Source organism: Rattus norvegicus, chromosome 7 (assembly GCF_036323735.1).
Source record: "Rattus norvegicus strain BN/NHsdMcwi chromosome 7, GRCr8, whole genome shotgun sequence".
NCBI classification, from domain to species: domain Eukaryota; kingdom Metazoa; phylum Chordata; class Mammalia; order Rodentia; family Muridae; genus Rattus; species Rattus norvegicus.
The window spans coordinates 93,965,220-93,979,509 of record NC_086025.1 but is presented as its reverse complement, the minus strand read 5'-3'; the positions used below and the strand labels follow the sequence as shown (position 1 = coordinate 93,979,509).

The 14,290-nt window shown below is 38.4% G+C and overlaps 1 protein-coding gene across 1 annotated transcript; it reads right to left on the bottom strand.

The window, feature by feature from the left end:
- Positions 1 to 736: 736 nt before the first annotated feature.
- LOC120093879 (keratin-associated protein 5-3-like) lies at positions 737 to 1,348 on the bottom strand. Its single transcript, XM_039080609.1, has one exon. It carries the CDS (start codon positions 1,346 to 1,348, stop codon positions 737 to 739), a length of 612 nt encoding a protein of 203 aa, XP_038936537.1.
- Between the last annotated feature and the right edge of the window lie 12,942 nt (positions 1,349 to 14,290).

The window sequence follows — 14,290 nt, the reverse complement described above, 5'->3', positions numbered from 1 at the left end:
CCTCCTCTCCCTGCTTCTGTTCCCCCCACCCACCCTTTCCCACCTCTTCACTCTGAAATTCCCCTACATCGGGGCATTAGCATCGAGTCTTGGCAGGACCAAGGGCTTCTCCTCCTATTGATGCCCAACAAGACCATCCTTTTCTATATTTGCAGCTGGAGGTATGGGTCTGTCCATATGTCTTTGGGTAGTGGTTTAGTGGCCAGGAGCTCTGGTTGGTTGGTATCGTTGTTCTTATGGGCTTGTAAACCCCTTCAGCTCCTTCAATCCTTTCTCTAATTCCTCCATTGGTTGACCGAGAGCATCTGCTTCTATATTTGTCATGCTCTGGCAGAACCTCTCAAGAGACAGTTATATCAGGCTCCTGTCAGCATGCACTTCTTGATATCAGCAATATTGTCTGGGTTTGGTGACTGTATATGGGAAGGATCCCCAGGTGGGGCAATATCTGGATGGCCTTTCCTTCAGTCTCTGCTCCAAACTTCGTCTCCACATTTCCTCCTGGGAATATTTTTGTTTCCCCTTCTAATAAGGACTGAATCATCTGCACTTTGGTTGTCCTTGAGTTTCATGTGGTCTGTGAATTGTATCTTGGGTAATCCGAGCTTTTGGACTAAAATGCCTTATAGCTGAATCTCAACTGTGGCTTCTTCTTCTCTGATGACTCTGGCTGTGTCAAGATGACACACAAAACCAGCCAGTACACCATCTGAATTATTTTCTCAGTGGACCATTTTCATCTTTTTATTTTCCTCTTGATAGTTCTTAGCACGGTCTCAACAATCTGATAGCTGCAGTACTTATCACTGCAGTACTTATCACTGCAGTACTTATCACTGCAGTACTTATCACTGCAGTACTTATCACTGCAGTACTTATCACTGCAGTGCTTATCACTGCAGTACTTATCACTGCAGTACTTATCACTGCAGTGCTTATCACTGCAGTACTTATCACTGCAGTGCTTATCACTGCAGTACTTATCACTGCAGTACTTATCACTGCAGTGCTTATCACTGCAGTACTTATCACTGCAGTACTTATCACTGCAGTACTTATCACTGCAGTACTTACCAATACAGTACTTATCACTGCAGTACTTATCACTGCAGTGCTTATCACTGCAGTGCTTATCACTGCAGTGCTTATCACTGCAGTGCTTATCACTGCAGTGCTTATCACTGCAGTGTTTATCACTGCAGTACTTATCACTGCAGTGCTTATCACTGCAGTACTTATCACTGCAGTGCTTATCACTGCAGTACTTATCACTGCAGTACTTATCACTGCAGTGCTTATCACTGCAGTACTTATCACTGCAGAGTTTTCTGTCTTTGCTTTGTCCCATTTATTAGGCCTGGTAATATTTTTTATTCTATCCTGGAGACTGTACGCAAATAAGACTGTGATGGTTGCTGTCTTTCTTCAGAGGAGAGTTTTAATTTGTTGTGGCAGTCTGACTGAGGGAGGACAGATCAACACGATAGAAACAAATACTGAGTCAATTCAGTATTAGATGTCAGCATTGGTGAAAGCTGGTGTAGACCATCAGTATTTAGCATCTTAGCAAAGGGTCACATGAATTGATTGAAATATTTCTAAAAATTAATAGCATCCAGGCTTTCTGGACTTTTTAGTCATAACTGCCTATGACTTTGTTTGTTTGTTTTGTTTTTTCATTCAATACCACTCTTGGTTCCATTAAGGTCATTGGTGATGCCACAATCCTTAGAGTGTTATTGAAATGTCTTTGGTATGTGTTCCAAGACACCAACAGCTTTAGACCTTTTCGGTTTGCATATATCATGACTAGCAGTGATATGGAAAGCATTATGTTAAGTACTTCATTAGCAGTAATGTGGTACATCCTGTGGTGATTTCAGTGAGGTGCCCCTTACACTCTCTGGGATTTCAATACGTGGTCCCTTACGAGTGGCAATGCTTGGCAGTTAGAAGGTATGGCTTTCCAGGAGGAAGTATGCCACTGGGGATTGGTTTTGAGAGTTCCAAGGCTCATGCCATTCCTGGCTTACTCTCTAGCTTTCTCCCTTTCATTTCTAATGTTCTCCTAGTTTCCTGCTTACAGTCTTAGATGTGCACTCTCAGATATGCCAGTCATCATGCCTGTCAGTTCCTGTGTTTCTCTGCAATGACGACCATGCACATCTTTCCTTTTGGAACTGCAAGTCTAAAATAAACTCTTTTGTTCTTCCATTTTTATTAAATTAGGTATTTCTTATTTACATTTCAAATGTTATTCCCTTTCCCGGTTTCCTGTCCATCAGTCCACAACCTCTCCGCATCCCCTTCTATATGGGTGTTCCCCTCCCCATCCAGCCCCATTACCACCCCCCCTAACAATCCCCTACACTGGGGGTCCAACCTTGGCAGGACCAAGGGCTCCCCCTTCCACTGGTTCCCCAACAAGACTATTCACTACTACATGTTATGTTAGAGCCCAGGGTCTGTCCATGTATAGTCTTTGGGTAGTGGTTTAGTCCCTGGAAGCTCTGGTTGGTTGACTTTGTTGTTCTTATTGGGTCGCAAGCCCCTTGAGCTCCTTCAGACCTTTCTCTAATTCCTCCAATGGGGTCCTGTTCTCATTTGAGTAGTTTGCTGCTGGCATTGGCATTCGCCTCTGTATTTGACAGGTTCTGCCTGTGTCTCTCAGGAGAGATCTGGTTCCTGTCAGCATGCATTTCTTAGCTTCACCCATCTTATCTAGTTTTGGTGGCTATATATATATGGGCCAAATGTGGGACAGGCTCTGAATGGCTGTTCCTTCAGTTTCTGCTCCAAACTTTGCTTCCCTATCCCCTCCTACGGATATTTTTGTTCCCCTTTTAAAGGAGTGAAACATTAGCATTTTGGTCATCCTTCTTGAGTTTCATGTGGTCTGTGCATCTTGGGTAATTCAAGCATTTGGGCTAATGTTCACTTATCAATGAGTGCATACCATGTGTGTTTTTCTGAGATTGGATGATTCAGGATGATATTTTCTAGTTCATTCCATATGCCTATGAATTTCAGGAAGTCATTGTTTTTGATAGCTGAGTAGTACTCCATTGTGTAGATGTACATTTTCTGTATCCCAAAATAAACTCTTTTATAGGTCGCCTTCCTCATGGTATTTTATCACAGAAAATAACTAATATGCATTCAAATTTTAAAAGATATAAAAAGAAACTATATTACCTTCAAAATAGATAGAATGACATCTATATATCATGTAGATTAGTCTTCAATAGTTGTAAATTTTAATTATTCTGATTTTGAAAATAGGACTAAAATGAAGAAATGTTTATTTTTAAAATGCTCTATGATTTTCCACAATAACTAAATGGACAGTGTGCAGGGTATAGGGGCACATGTTTATTATCCCAGAACTCCCAAGGGTCCTAGACCACATTGGTCTGCATAATGAAGCAAGAACAGTGTTGGCTTAGCCACATAGTTTACCTCCATCCCAAAGGGGCTGGGATGGAGGTTTAACTCAGTGGTACAATACTCACATAGCAAAATACTACCTGGATTTTGTCTCTAGAACCAGAGAAGAATAGACAGAAAACAAAAACCTACTAAAATGTGACATAAAAATTGGCAATATGGCCATAAAAGCATATAAGGTCTTTAATATCATATATCACTAGGAAGTCTATAAATTAAATGCAAGATAACACTTAAACTCATACTAATTATAATGGCAAAAATCCAAACTGTGACCTCCAAGTGGTAGTAAGAGTGGGAAACAAAAGCCCCGTGGAGTTGGGAGATGGCTCTGTGGTACACACATGAGGGCCAGGGTTTCAATCACGAGACTTCTTGTAGGAAATTAAGATGAAGATTGTCACCACTCTATGTTGCTGGCAGTGACATGTAATATTAAAATGTCTCATGTTCTTTAAAGTATTCTTTCAAACTGGTCATTGAGTTTGACATTTTATTTAATTTTTCATAAAGTGTAGTCATAATTATTTCTAGTGCTGAAACTCACATTCTAAGTCTTACACATGCTAGATATGTATTCTATCGTTGTACTATATCCCCAGCTATATTCATGATTTCCTTACATTGTTCTTTTACTGTTTAAAAATTAAGGTAGTATTTGTTCTTTGGAATCAGTTAGGTAACAGTATCTAGATAACTGTGGGTGGGTGGGTGGGTGGACCTTAAGGGATATCTTTTTTTTTTGAAAGGTTGAAGTATAATTTTGGAAACTGTCTTTGCTTTAATTTCTGCTGCTGTGACAAAATTCTCAGACAAAAACCAACTAAGTAGAGAAAGGGTTTGGTTTGGCTCCTAATTCCAGGAAACAGTCCATCACTGTGGGGGAGACACAGCAGCAGATAGTCATATCACACCCACAAGAGCACAAAGAATTGAACACATAAACGCTTACCTACTGTCTCATTCTCAGGTAGATTGCTCCACTCACTTGGCTCAGAACCCCTGCCTAGGAAATGGTACCCCCACATTGGACTGGGTCCTCCCATATCAATTAACTTAATTAAGACAACCCTCCAGACATGTCCATACAATGTAAACAGTACATATTGGTGTCAGGAGCCATCTTGGATAGGCTAAGTCTAACAGGTGGCCTTCCTGGTTAGTGGCTCACTGCTTTTGTATCCTCTGCAATGGGTGAGCTCTATGAGGCAAGGTCCCAAAGAGAATTCATCTCAGGATTGCTTTTAGCAGCTGATATGCCATTCCTGTTATTATTAAATTAATAATAATAATATTAGTCTACCCTACTGATCAGATTTTGTACAGATCAATATGAAAATGAACTTTCATGAGTTAATGCTGTTTAGATGACTTAATTATTCTATAGAATTCCTGATTTGATTCAAATAATTTTAGGAAGAAAGTTTTTTCTTCTTCTTTTTTTTTTTTTTTTCGGAGCTGGGGACCGAACCCAGGGCCTTGCTCTTGCTAGGCAAGCGCTCTACCACTGAGCTAAATTCCCAACCCCTAGGAAGAAAGTTTTAAGAATGGTCTTAGTTGTTTTTCAAGAAAAGTGTAATTAAGTTAGAACCAAGAATAGAGTGTGCCTACTCTTCATAGTAGCAAGTAAAGGCTGCATAATAAGAAATACAATGAGCTTTCAGTTACACTAAAGAGCGAAATAGGCTTGAGAGAAATTTGTGTTCTAGGAAAAACATTTAGGTCTAAGGATGGAACCACAGGTGTACACTTTGATAAGGCAAGGCCTTAAAAAGAAACTAACTGTTGCTTTGAACTTACAATGAGCTTTCAGTATGAAACACTACTTTGAACTTGTTGTTGATATACTTCTGTTAATCTCATTTTATGTAATATTTTATCTATGAGATTAATTTTCCAAAGAACATTTTATCTTAGGAGGTCAAGAAGGTATACAAAGGCCCAAGAAAAGAAATAAAGTTGTTGGACAATTTGGCTTAGGGAGCTCTGCCGCACCCATCCATCCATCCATCCATCTATCCATCCATCCATCCATCTATCCATCTACCCATCCATTTATCCAAATGTATATTTCTATTTGTGCGTATGTATGTATGTATGTATGTGTGTGTGTGTGTGTGTGTGTGTGTGTGTGTGTGTGTGTGTGTGTGTGTGTTTAAGTATGCATGCATATTTGTGGAGTGGATAAGACAGGTGTTTGGGCCCAACAAAATGTGAATCTGTTTATGTGTAAATGAGAATGTAAATGTATGTATGAATGTGTATGTGTCTGTGCATATTTGCCTGTACAAAGCATTTTAATTATTTTCCTTTCCTTTCCTTCCTCTCTGGTTCACAAAGAGTTAAACAGCCTAGCCAGAGAGGCTTCTGGATGCATGGCCAGGGAAAGGAGAATGAGTAATAAATCCTTTACCTAACCACTCTTCCCTCACTGTCAGCAGCAAGTGTTAATAGGTTCAGAGGCCTGCAAACTTCTGGTCTCAGAGTAACTTAAAGTCAAGATAGGTATGTGTTATTATAACAAGCAACCCTAATCTCTCTCAAGACCAAGTCTTGTTCCCCCCTTCACCTATGTCCTCCCTCTGCCATCTACCTTTAAGAGAGAAGGAGAGCTCCAGAGCAAGGCTTAGGCATAACGAGACTCCCTTCCCACATGATTCTATGTTTATTCAAGCTGAAAACTAAAATTAAACATCACAGATAAAAAGGGCTAATGTTTTCGCAATTATTTAAATTGTTGTCTAATATACAGTCAAATGCTGAAAGCAGGAGCACTTTCCCTTCATCGAATCTCCTGGCTTCGGCACAGGCATTTACTTACCCGATGTTGACAGATCCACCTACATGATGTCACGAATCATCTTCACGTCTCAATGTGTTTCTCAGTTTTCTGTTTGTTTTTATTCTAGCTGTAGAATCTTTGGATCCAGAGTAAATTATATGCATGTGCAAAACATGTCACAGTGACATCCATGAATCTATACGATTCATATAGGTGTAAGACACCAACAAAATCCTGAAGTCTGGATTTTTCTGACTTTTGCATAATTCAGAGAGAGTGGAACTTAGTAGAAGAATCCAATTGTTAGTGATAATAAAATGTAAATGATAATTTTTCAAAAATAATGACATCTTTATAATGTATCAAATCTTAGTAGATGTAATAATCTCCCCATTTATTCAGATCTGTTTCATAGCTTTAATAAGGTAAAATGTCTCTGTAAAGATGTACAAATCCTTTCTTTATAAAGACAGTTTTGATATTTCTCTATTTTTATATCACTGGTTTTAGTTAAATTTATTGTCGATTTTCAGGATATATCATTATTATCACACTAAGAAAGTTCTGGTCTTACCTCGTTTCTGATGTCATAAATGTTGCTGGGGCTCACCTGATACATTCATAAACTGTGAATACGACCAAATAATTTTTTCTATTACTTATTATAATAAATTATATTTATTATATGTACATACATTATATTTTTATTTACATGATCCTTATTTTGTTATTAATATTTAAATATTACTGAGTTCATTATATAATATTGATTTCAATGTATTAGAATTTTTACTAGTAAGTGAAGTTGGGCTGGGATTATGATTTGTTTGGCTATGTGGTGTATGTGTATGCACATGTTTACATGTGCACATGAACATAGGGCTGCATGTACATGAATGCACATGGAATCTAGGTGTCAAATATCAGATATCTTCATCCCTTAGTCTCCAGCCCTTTTCTATGAGAGTCTCTCCCCGGACTTGGGGCTCACTAATTCAGGCAGATTGGATGACCATCGAACTCCAGGCAGTGATCCACCTGACCCTACCTCTCCCAGAATTGGGATTACAAGCCTGTACTGCCATGGTTGGCTTTATACAAGAATGCTAGGGACACATTCTTAACACTGGTTCTGAAGGAAGGACATAGATCTGTTCTGATATGTTGTCTGATATGTTCTGATAATGTAGTTTGATAGTGTCAATTGTACTAGAACTATAAAACAGATTTTCCCACTTTCTTCTTAATGACATAAAGTTAAGAGTGTCTGAGCTTTGAAATTTAGTGTGAATCCTTTTCAAAACCACCTGGACCTTAAACTGTTGGGATAAATTAGGAGATGGAATCATTCAGTATAGTGAACCACATTGTTTTGTGTTCCCGGGAGAGCTGTGAACAAATGTCTCTTTACCTTAGACACAGTACTAATCTTAGACAAAAGTAATGACCTGCTTGTTGTGATCATTACTTGAGTTACTGGTAGGAGGATGGTTGGAGGATTATTTGTACGAATACCCATGTTGAATCACTGAAAGGCACATCCCAGTATGACTGACAATGCACAAAAGCTGAATTCCTGTAGCTCCCTGACTCTCAGACTGAGATTCACAGGGTCTGACAGAGAGGGTCTTGTTTCCCTAGAACATGCTTATATAACCTTGAGGAGGAACCTTAGGGTTCTTGCATCTTTTTGATATCCTCAACTTTTGTGAGTCACTGCCTTCCTTTCAGATAGGAATGTTTCAAGTCAGAGGCAGGACATTTGAGAGGAGCCCCCAAACATAATAAAATTATTAAAGAGCAATTAGGGTATTTAAGGACTAGGGATGTAACATACATCCAACATACACATGACAAGTCATGATTACTGTGGCAGTGGTAGCATGCTCAGGAGAGGAACAAATCTCCAATAGGATCATCTCTTACCAGCTCACAAAGGAAGATGGAGACGTAGTGATTAAAGTTCTGTAGATCCATAGTGATTGTCAGAAAGCTGTTAGTGAGTGTCCGTAAGACTTGCAAGAATCTAGGAATCAGCCAAGATTTCCTTAGAATTCCTCTGACATTCACTAGCAAGCTCCCCTTGGAGTTTATCCAGACTTGAGGAAATCAGTGTGGGACAGCAGGACATGCTGCACCACCAGACAGTTACACTGGAAAGTCAGCTGGCAGCTGGCAGAACCTGGCAAGAGGTTCCATTGGGCTTTGTAGAAGCTGGCTGGAAGGCTGATGGAGTTTAGCCGCCCATCATAAAAGTGCCATTGAAGTAAGCTACAAAGGTTTAGTAGCAGTGGCTGTCCCTCCTTCAGGCCCAGTATTGTTGGAAGCAGAGGGATATGTAATACAGAAACCAAAGAGAGATGCCCCATACTTTTATTGCCCATCTAACACTCACTATGGTTGAACTAGAGTCCTGTCAACTGCTGGAAAGGAAAAGTTATACGGTTCATGACCACTGTCACAAGGCAGGGCAGTGAAGGCTACAGCTGCCCCTGAGACACAGGTGACTGACAGCTGGAGTCTGGATTGAGCTTTCCTTGGGATGGATGGCCAAGCAGAAGGAGATTTTTGATGACCACTGCAGTGTTTATGTCTTCTAGATGAGACTGAATTTCTTTTTGTTCCATTTAGATTCTTTTCTTTCTAGAATTTGACTATTGCAACTAGTCCAATTTTCGGTAGTTTTTAAAATATGACTTTAGAAATATTAAAAATATATCCTTAAAATTCAAAGCTTTTTCTCCCTTTCACAGTTTGTATTGTTTCATTTGCATTTGTTGTTGAAGCTGATATTGATTATGAAACAATGCATATTATTTTCTGTATCACTGGCTTCTCTGTAAAGGTGCATTGTGGCGTGCGTGAGTGAGTGTGTGTGTGTGTGTGTGTGTGTGTGTGTGTGTGTGTGTGTGTGTAATGCCAGATACACAGAACATGTGACTTCTTGGCTGAGGTAGTGAAAATCAATTGTTTTCACTTTTTTTCTTGTATAACTGCCATGAAGCCCAGATCACTTCATCTGAGGAAACAGAAGAAACTGAGTTATAGGAATTCTAATGCAAGCAAGAACTAGGCCTGTGATGTTAAGTCTATAAAAGATTGCATGTTCTAAGGCTTTAGACTGTGGTTGTGCCATGTATTTTAGTCTTAAACTCTCCTATCACCCACTCTTCCCTAACCTCTCCCTCCCTCCTACTTTTTCTTCCCTTTTGACCCCATCTTTTGTACCCTAAACCAGCCTCCAACCAATTCTGTAGCTAAGGTTAACTTTGAACTCCTGACCCTCTTGCCATTACCTTTCAAATACTAGGATTACCAAATGTACCATCGTGTCTGTCTCTGACTGGCATTAACCTATTTAAATTTATTACAAATATTCATTATTTCAGAAATCTCACTTCATGTTTAATGCTCACTCAAGCATTCACTCCAGCAAAACATTATATGCCCTTTCACAAGACAGCTTCTAGAAAAAGACCATGTGTCTGCTTCAGTAAAACCTCATCTCATAGGACAACTTCCAGAAAAACATTACATGACTTAGCTAAGTCTCCAAAGAAACTGGAAATGTCCACTTCAGCATTCAATCTTATTTATGTGTTTATTTAGTTGTTTGTTTATTTAAGTTATGAGTACTCTGTCTATATGCACACCTCCATTCTAGAAGACATCAGATACCTTTATAATTAGTCGTAAGCCAACATGTGGTTGCTGGAAATTGAACTTAGAATCTCTGTAAGATCAGCCAATGCTTAACTGCTGAACTATTTCACCAGCCCCTAGTGCTTTTTTATTTCTGGAGCATGTACTTGAAAATTTCTTTCAGAAAGGCTCTAGCTGTAGTGAATTGTCTAAGTCATCTGTTCATTCATAAGAAATTCTTCCTTTACACACACACACACACACACACACACACACACACACACACACACACTGTCTAACATACGATCTAACAATATCCTAGTACTAGGCATGAGAAATTCCCTCTAAGTTGTTGGTTAAAAGAGTCCAAGAAGTTCCTCAAACAAGATAGATTATTGCTTCTCTGCCTGGCTGACTTAAGAATATTGAAGTTAAGTCTCTATTGATGGAGAAATTGTTTGCTCTTTCTTTAGGACCTTGGGTTTTTGTCTCATGTTTCCCCAATTATTTCCTTATTACAGTGACCTTCCATAACTGCCTATTTCTCCTTGACATTTCGAATATCTCAACTTGCTTTTTGAACATTTTAGTGTTAACATTTAAAATTCAGTTTCTTTCACGCCCATTTATTCTGTTTCAACTATAATCGTTTTTAATATATTGCTTTATATATTATCCTCTTTATTTATTCTGGCAGTTATTTCATTATTTATAAATAATATGCATATTGTTATCTCTTTATTTTCCAACCATTCTCATGAAATTAAATAGTTTTTTGATGTAGTGCTGGGGATAGAATCCAGGACATCATACATATTAGGCTAGTGTTCTACCACAGACCTGTTTCCTCGGTTCTTAAGAAATCTCTTAATTCATCAATTGGGATTTGGTGCTGTTGGACCTTCAATCATCTTCAGTCAACATGTGTCATCCGTTTCCTTTCCTTTCCTTTTATTAGAATTTATTTTAGCACTTTGCCAGATCCTTGTTCAGTATTTACACTGGTATGTCTTTATAAACATTGTTCACTGTTCAGTCTGATAATTTATGTTGATCAAATTCCTTTTCTCATGCAATATTTTTGTTCAGTTTCCTTTGAACATCTGGCCAGTGGTTTCCTATGTTGCAGCTGCTCTCTAAGCTTCTCCACACAATACAGTCAAACCCAATAACTTGACTCAGTACTTTTTACAAATTTCCTTTCTCTATTCCTTCGAGGTCTTTGGCTTCAGCAGTTATGGTTCTCTTCTGTGGACACCAATTCATTATTTGGGGAAATATCCGTGTTTGGAATTGGTAATGAGAACTTGGAGAGTGTGGAAGTATCCTAGGTCCTGCTCCCAGATATACTGGAAAAGTGGGGTTATAATAATGGTTATGTCTGAAGAGCCACTGATATTTGTAATGTGGCTGTGTTACTCCCTATGTCAACATTCTATTCCCAATCTTTGCTGTGAGAAAGTCTTTGTTCTTTTGAGAGCTGCTTCAGTGTCCTCAAAAACTGATCTTAGGGTTTGTCAAATCATAGAGAGGTTTGTGGATACAAAAGAGAGAAATAGAGGGATGCAGGGACCTAGGAGCAGTCTGGGACAGGATTCTTCCAGTTTCCATCTGCACCCAGAGCTGACCCTGTGGAACAGATTTCTGCACCCAGATTCCACCAGGACAGAGCTGGTCTCCACAGAGTGCTGACACACAAACTTGCAGGAGGGTCAAGCCACTGTCAGAGACAGCAAGACCAGCTAACACCAGAGATAGCCAGATGTGAGGGGAAAGGGTAAGAACCTAAGTAACAGAAACCAAGGCCACTTGGCATCACAAGAACCCAGTTCTCCCACCACCACAAGACCTGGATATACCAACAAACCAGAAAAGTAAGATTCTGATTTAAAAATCACACCTCATCATGATGATGTTAGAGGACTTTAAGAAGGATATAAGTAACTCCCTTAAAGAAATACAGGACAACACAAGTAAACAGGTACAAGCCCCTAAACAAGAAACACAAAAATCCCTTAAAGAATTACAGAAAATCATAATAAAACAGGTGAAGAAATTGAACAAAACCATCCAGAATCTAAAAACAGAAATAGAAACAATAAAGTAATCACAAAGGGAGACAACCCTGGAGATAGAAAACCTAGGAAAGAGAGAAGGAGTCATATATACAAGCATCACCAACAGAATACAAGAGATAGAAGAGAGAATCTCAGGGGCAGAAGATACCATAGAAAACACTGACACAATAGTCAAAAAAAAATGAAAAACCCATAAAGCTCCTAACCCAAAATGTCCAGGAAATCCAGCACACAGTGAGAAGATCAAACCTAAGGATAATAGGTTTAAATGAGAGTGAAGATTCCCAACTTAGAGGGCCAATACATATCTTCAACAAAATAATAGAAGAAAACTTCCATAACCTAAAGGAAGAGATGTCCATAAACATACAAGAAGCCTACAGAACTCCAAACAGACTGGACCAGAAAAGAAATTCCTTTGGTCACATAATAATCAAAACGCCAAATGCACGAAACAAAGAATATTAAAAGCAGTAAGAGAAAAGGGCCAGTAACATATAAAGGCAGATCTATGAGAATTACACCAGACTTTTCAACAGAGACTATGAAAGCTAAAAGATTCTGGGCAGATGTCATACAGATACTAAGAGAACACAAATGATACCCTAGGTTACTATATCCAGCAAAACTCTCAATTAACATAGATGGAGAAACCAAGATATTCCATGACAAAACCAAATTTACACAATATCTTTCCACAAATTTAGCCCTACAAAGCCAAAGCATAATAGATGGAAAATGCCAACACAACGAGGGAAACTACACCCTAGAAAAAGCAAGAAAGTAATCTTTCAACTAACCCAAAAGAAGATAGTCACACAAACATAATTCCACCTCTAAAAACAAAAGTAATGGGAAACAACAGTGATTGGTCCCTAATATCTTTCAAAAATCAATGGACTCAATTCCCTAATAACAAGATATAGACTAACAGACTGGATACTTAAACAGGACCCAGAATTTTGCTGCATACAGGAAACACACCTCAGTGACAAACACAAACATTTCCTCAGAGTAAAAGACTAGGAAATTTTTTTCCAAGCAAATGGGCCCAAGAAACAAGCTAAAGAAGCCATTCTAATATAAAAGAAAGTCGACTTTCAACCAAAAGTTATCAAAAAAGATAATGCAAGACACTTCATACTTGTAACAGAAAAAATCCACCAAAATGAACTCTGAATTCTGAATATCTCTGCTCCAAAGCAAGGGCATCATCCTTCATAAAAGAAACTATAGCTCCAAGCACACTTTGTTCCTCCCACAATAATTATTTGTGACTTCAACACTACACTCTCATCAATAGACAGACCATGAGAACAGAAACTAAACAGAGACACAATGATACTAACAGAAGTTATGAACCAAATGGATTTAACAGATATTTACAGAACATTTCATCCTAAAACAAAAGAATATACTTTCTTCTCAGCACCTCATGGTACCTTCTCCAAAATTGACTATATAATTGGTCATAAAACAAGTCTCAACAGATACAAGAAGATTAAAAATAATCCCATGCATACAATCAGATCACCATGGACTAAGGCTGGTCTTCAAGAACAACAAAAACAACAGAAAGCCAACATACACATGTAAGCTGAACAAAATCTACTCAATGATAACTTGGTCAAAGATGAAATTTAAGACTTATTAGAATTTAGTGAAAATGAAGGCACAGCATACCCAAACTTATGCCACACAATGAAAGCAGTGCTAAGAGGAAACATCATAAGTCTGAGTGCCTCCAAAAAGAAACTGGAGAGAACATACACTAACACCTTGACGGCAGACCTGAAAGCTCTAGAACAAAAAGAAACAAATATACCCAAAAGGAGTGAATGCCAGGAATTTATCAAATTCAGGGCTGAAGCCAACCAAGTAGAAACAAAAAGAACTATACAAAGAATCAACAAAATCAGGAGCTGGTTCTTTGACAAAAACAAGAAGGTAAATAAATCCTCAGCCAGACTAACCAGATCAGAAATGAAAAGGGAGACATAACAACAGAAACTGAGGAAATGTAAAAATATCATCAGATCCTACTACAAAAGCCTATATTCAACAAAATTGGAAAATCTGGATGACATCAAAAATTTTCTAGACAGGTATCAGGTACCAAAGTTAAATCAGGATCAGGTGAACCTTCTAAATAGTCCCATAACTCCTAAAGAAATAGAAGCAGTCATTAAAAATCTCCCAACCAAATAAAGAACATTGCCTAGTGTATCACCCTTAAAACCCACTGACTTTTTAAACTGAAATTCACATAGCTCATGACATAGGTCATATTCTGGTCTAAAGTGAAGTTGGTATGACTGTCTGATGTTACACAGTTTGTGAC

What these genes read in the sequence shown, in the direction of transcription:
- LOC120093879 (XM_039080609.1), bottom strand. Translation starts at nt 1,348, where the DNA reads ATGGGACAAAGCAAAGACAGAAAACTCTGCAGTGATAAGTACTGCAGT.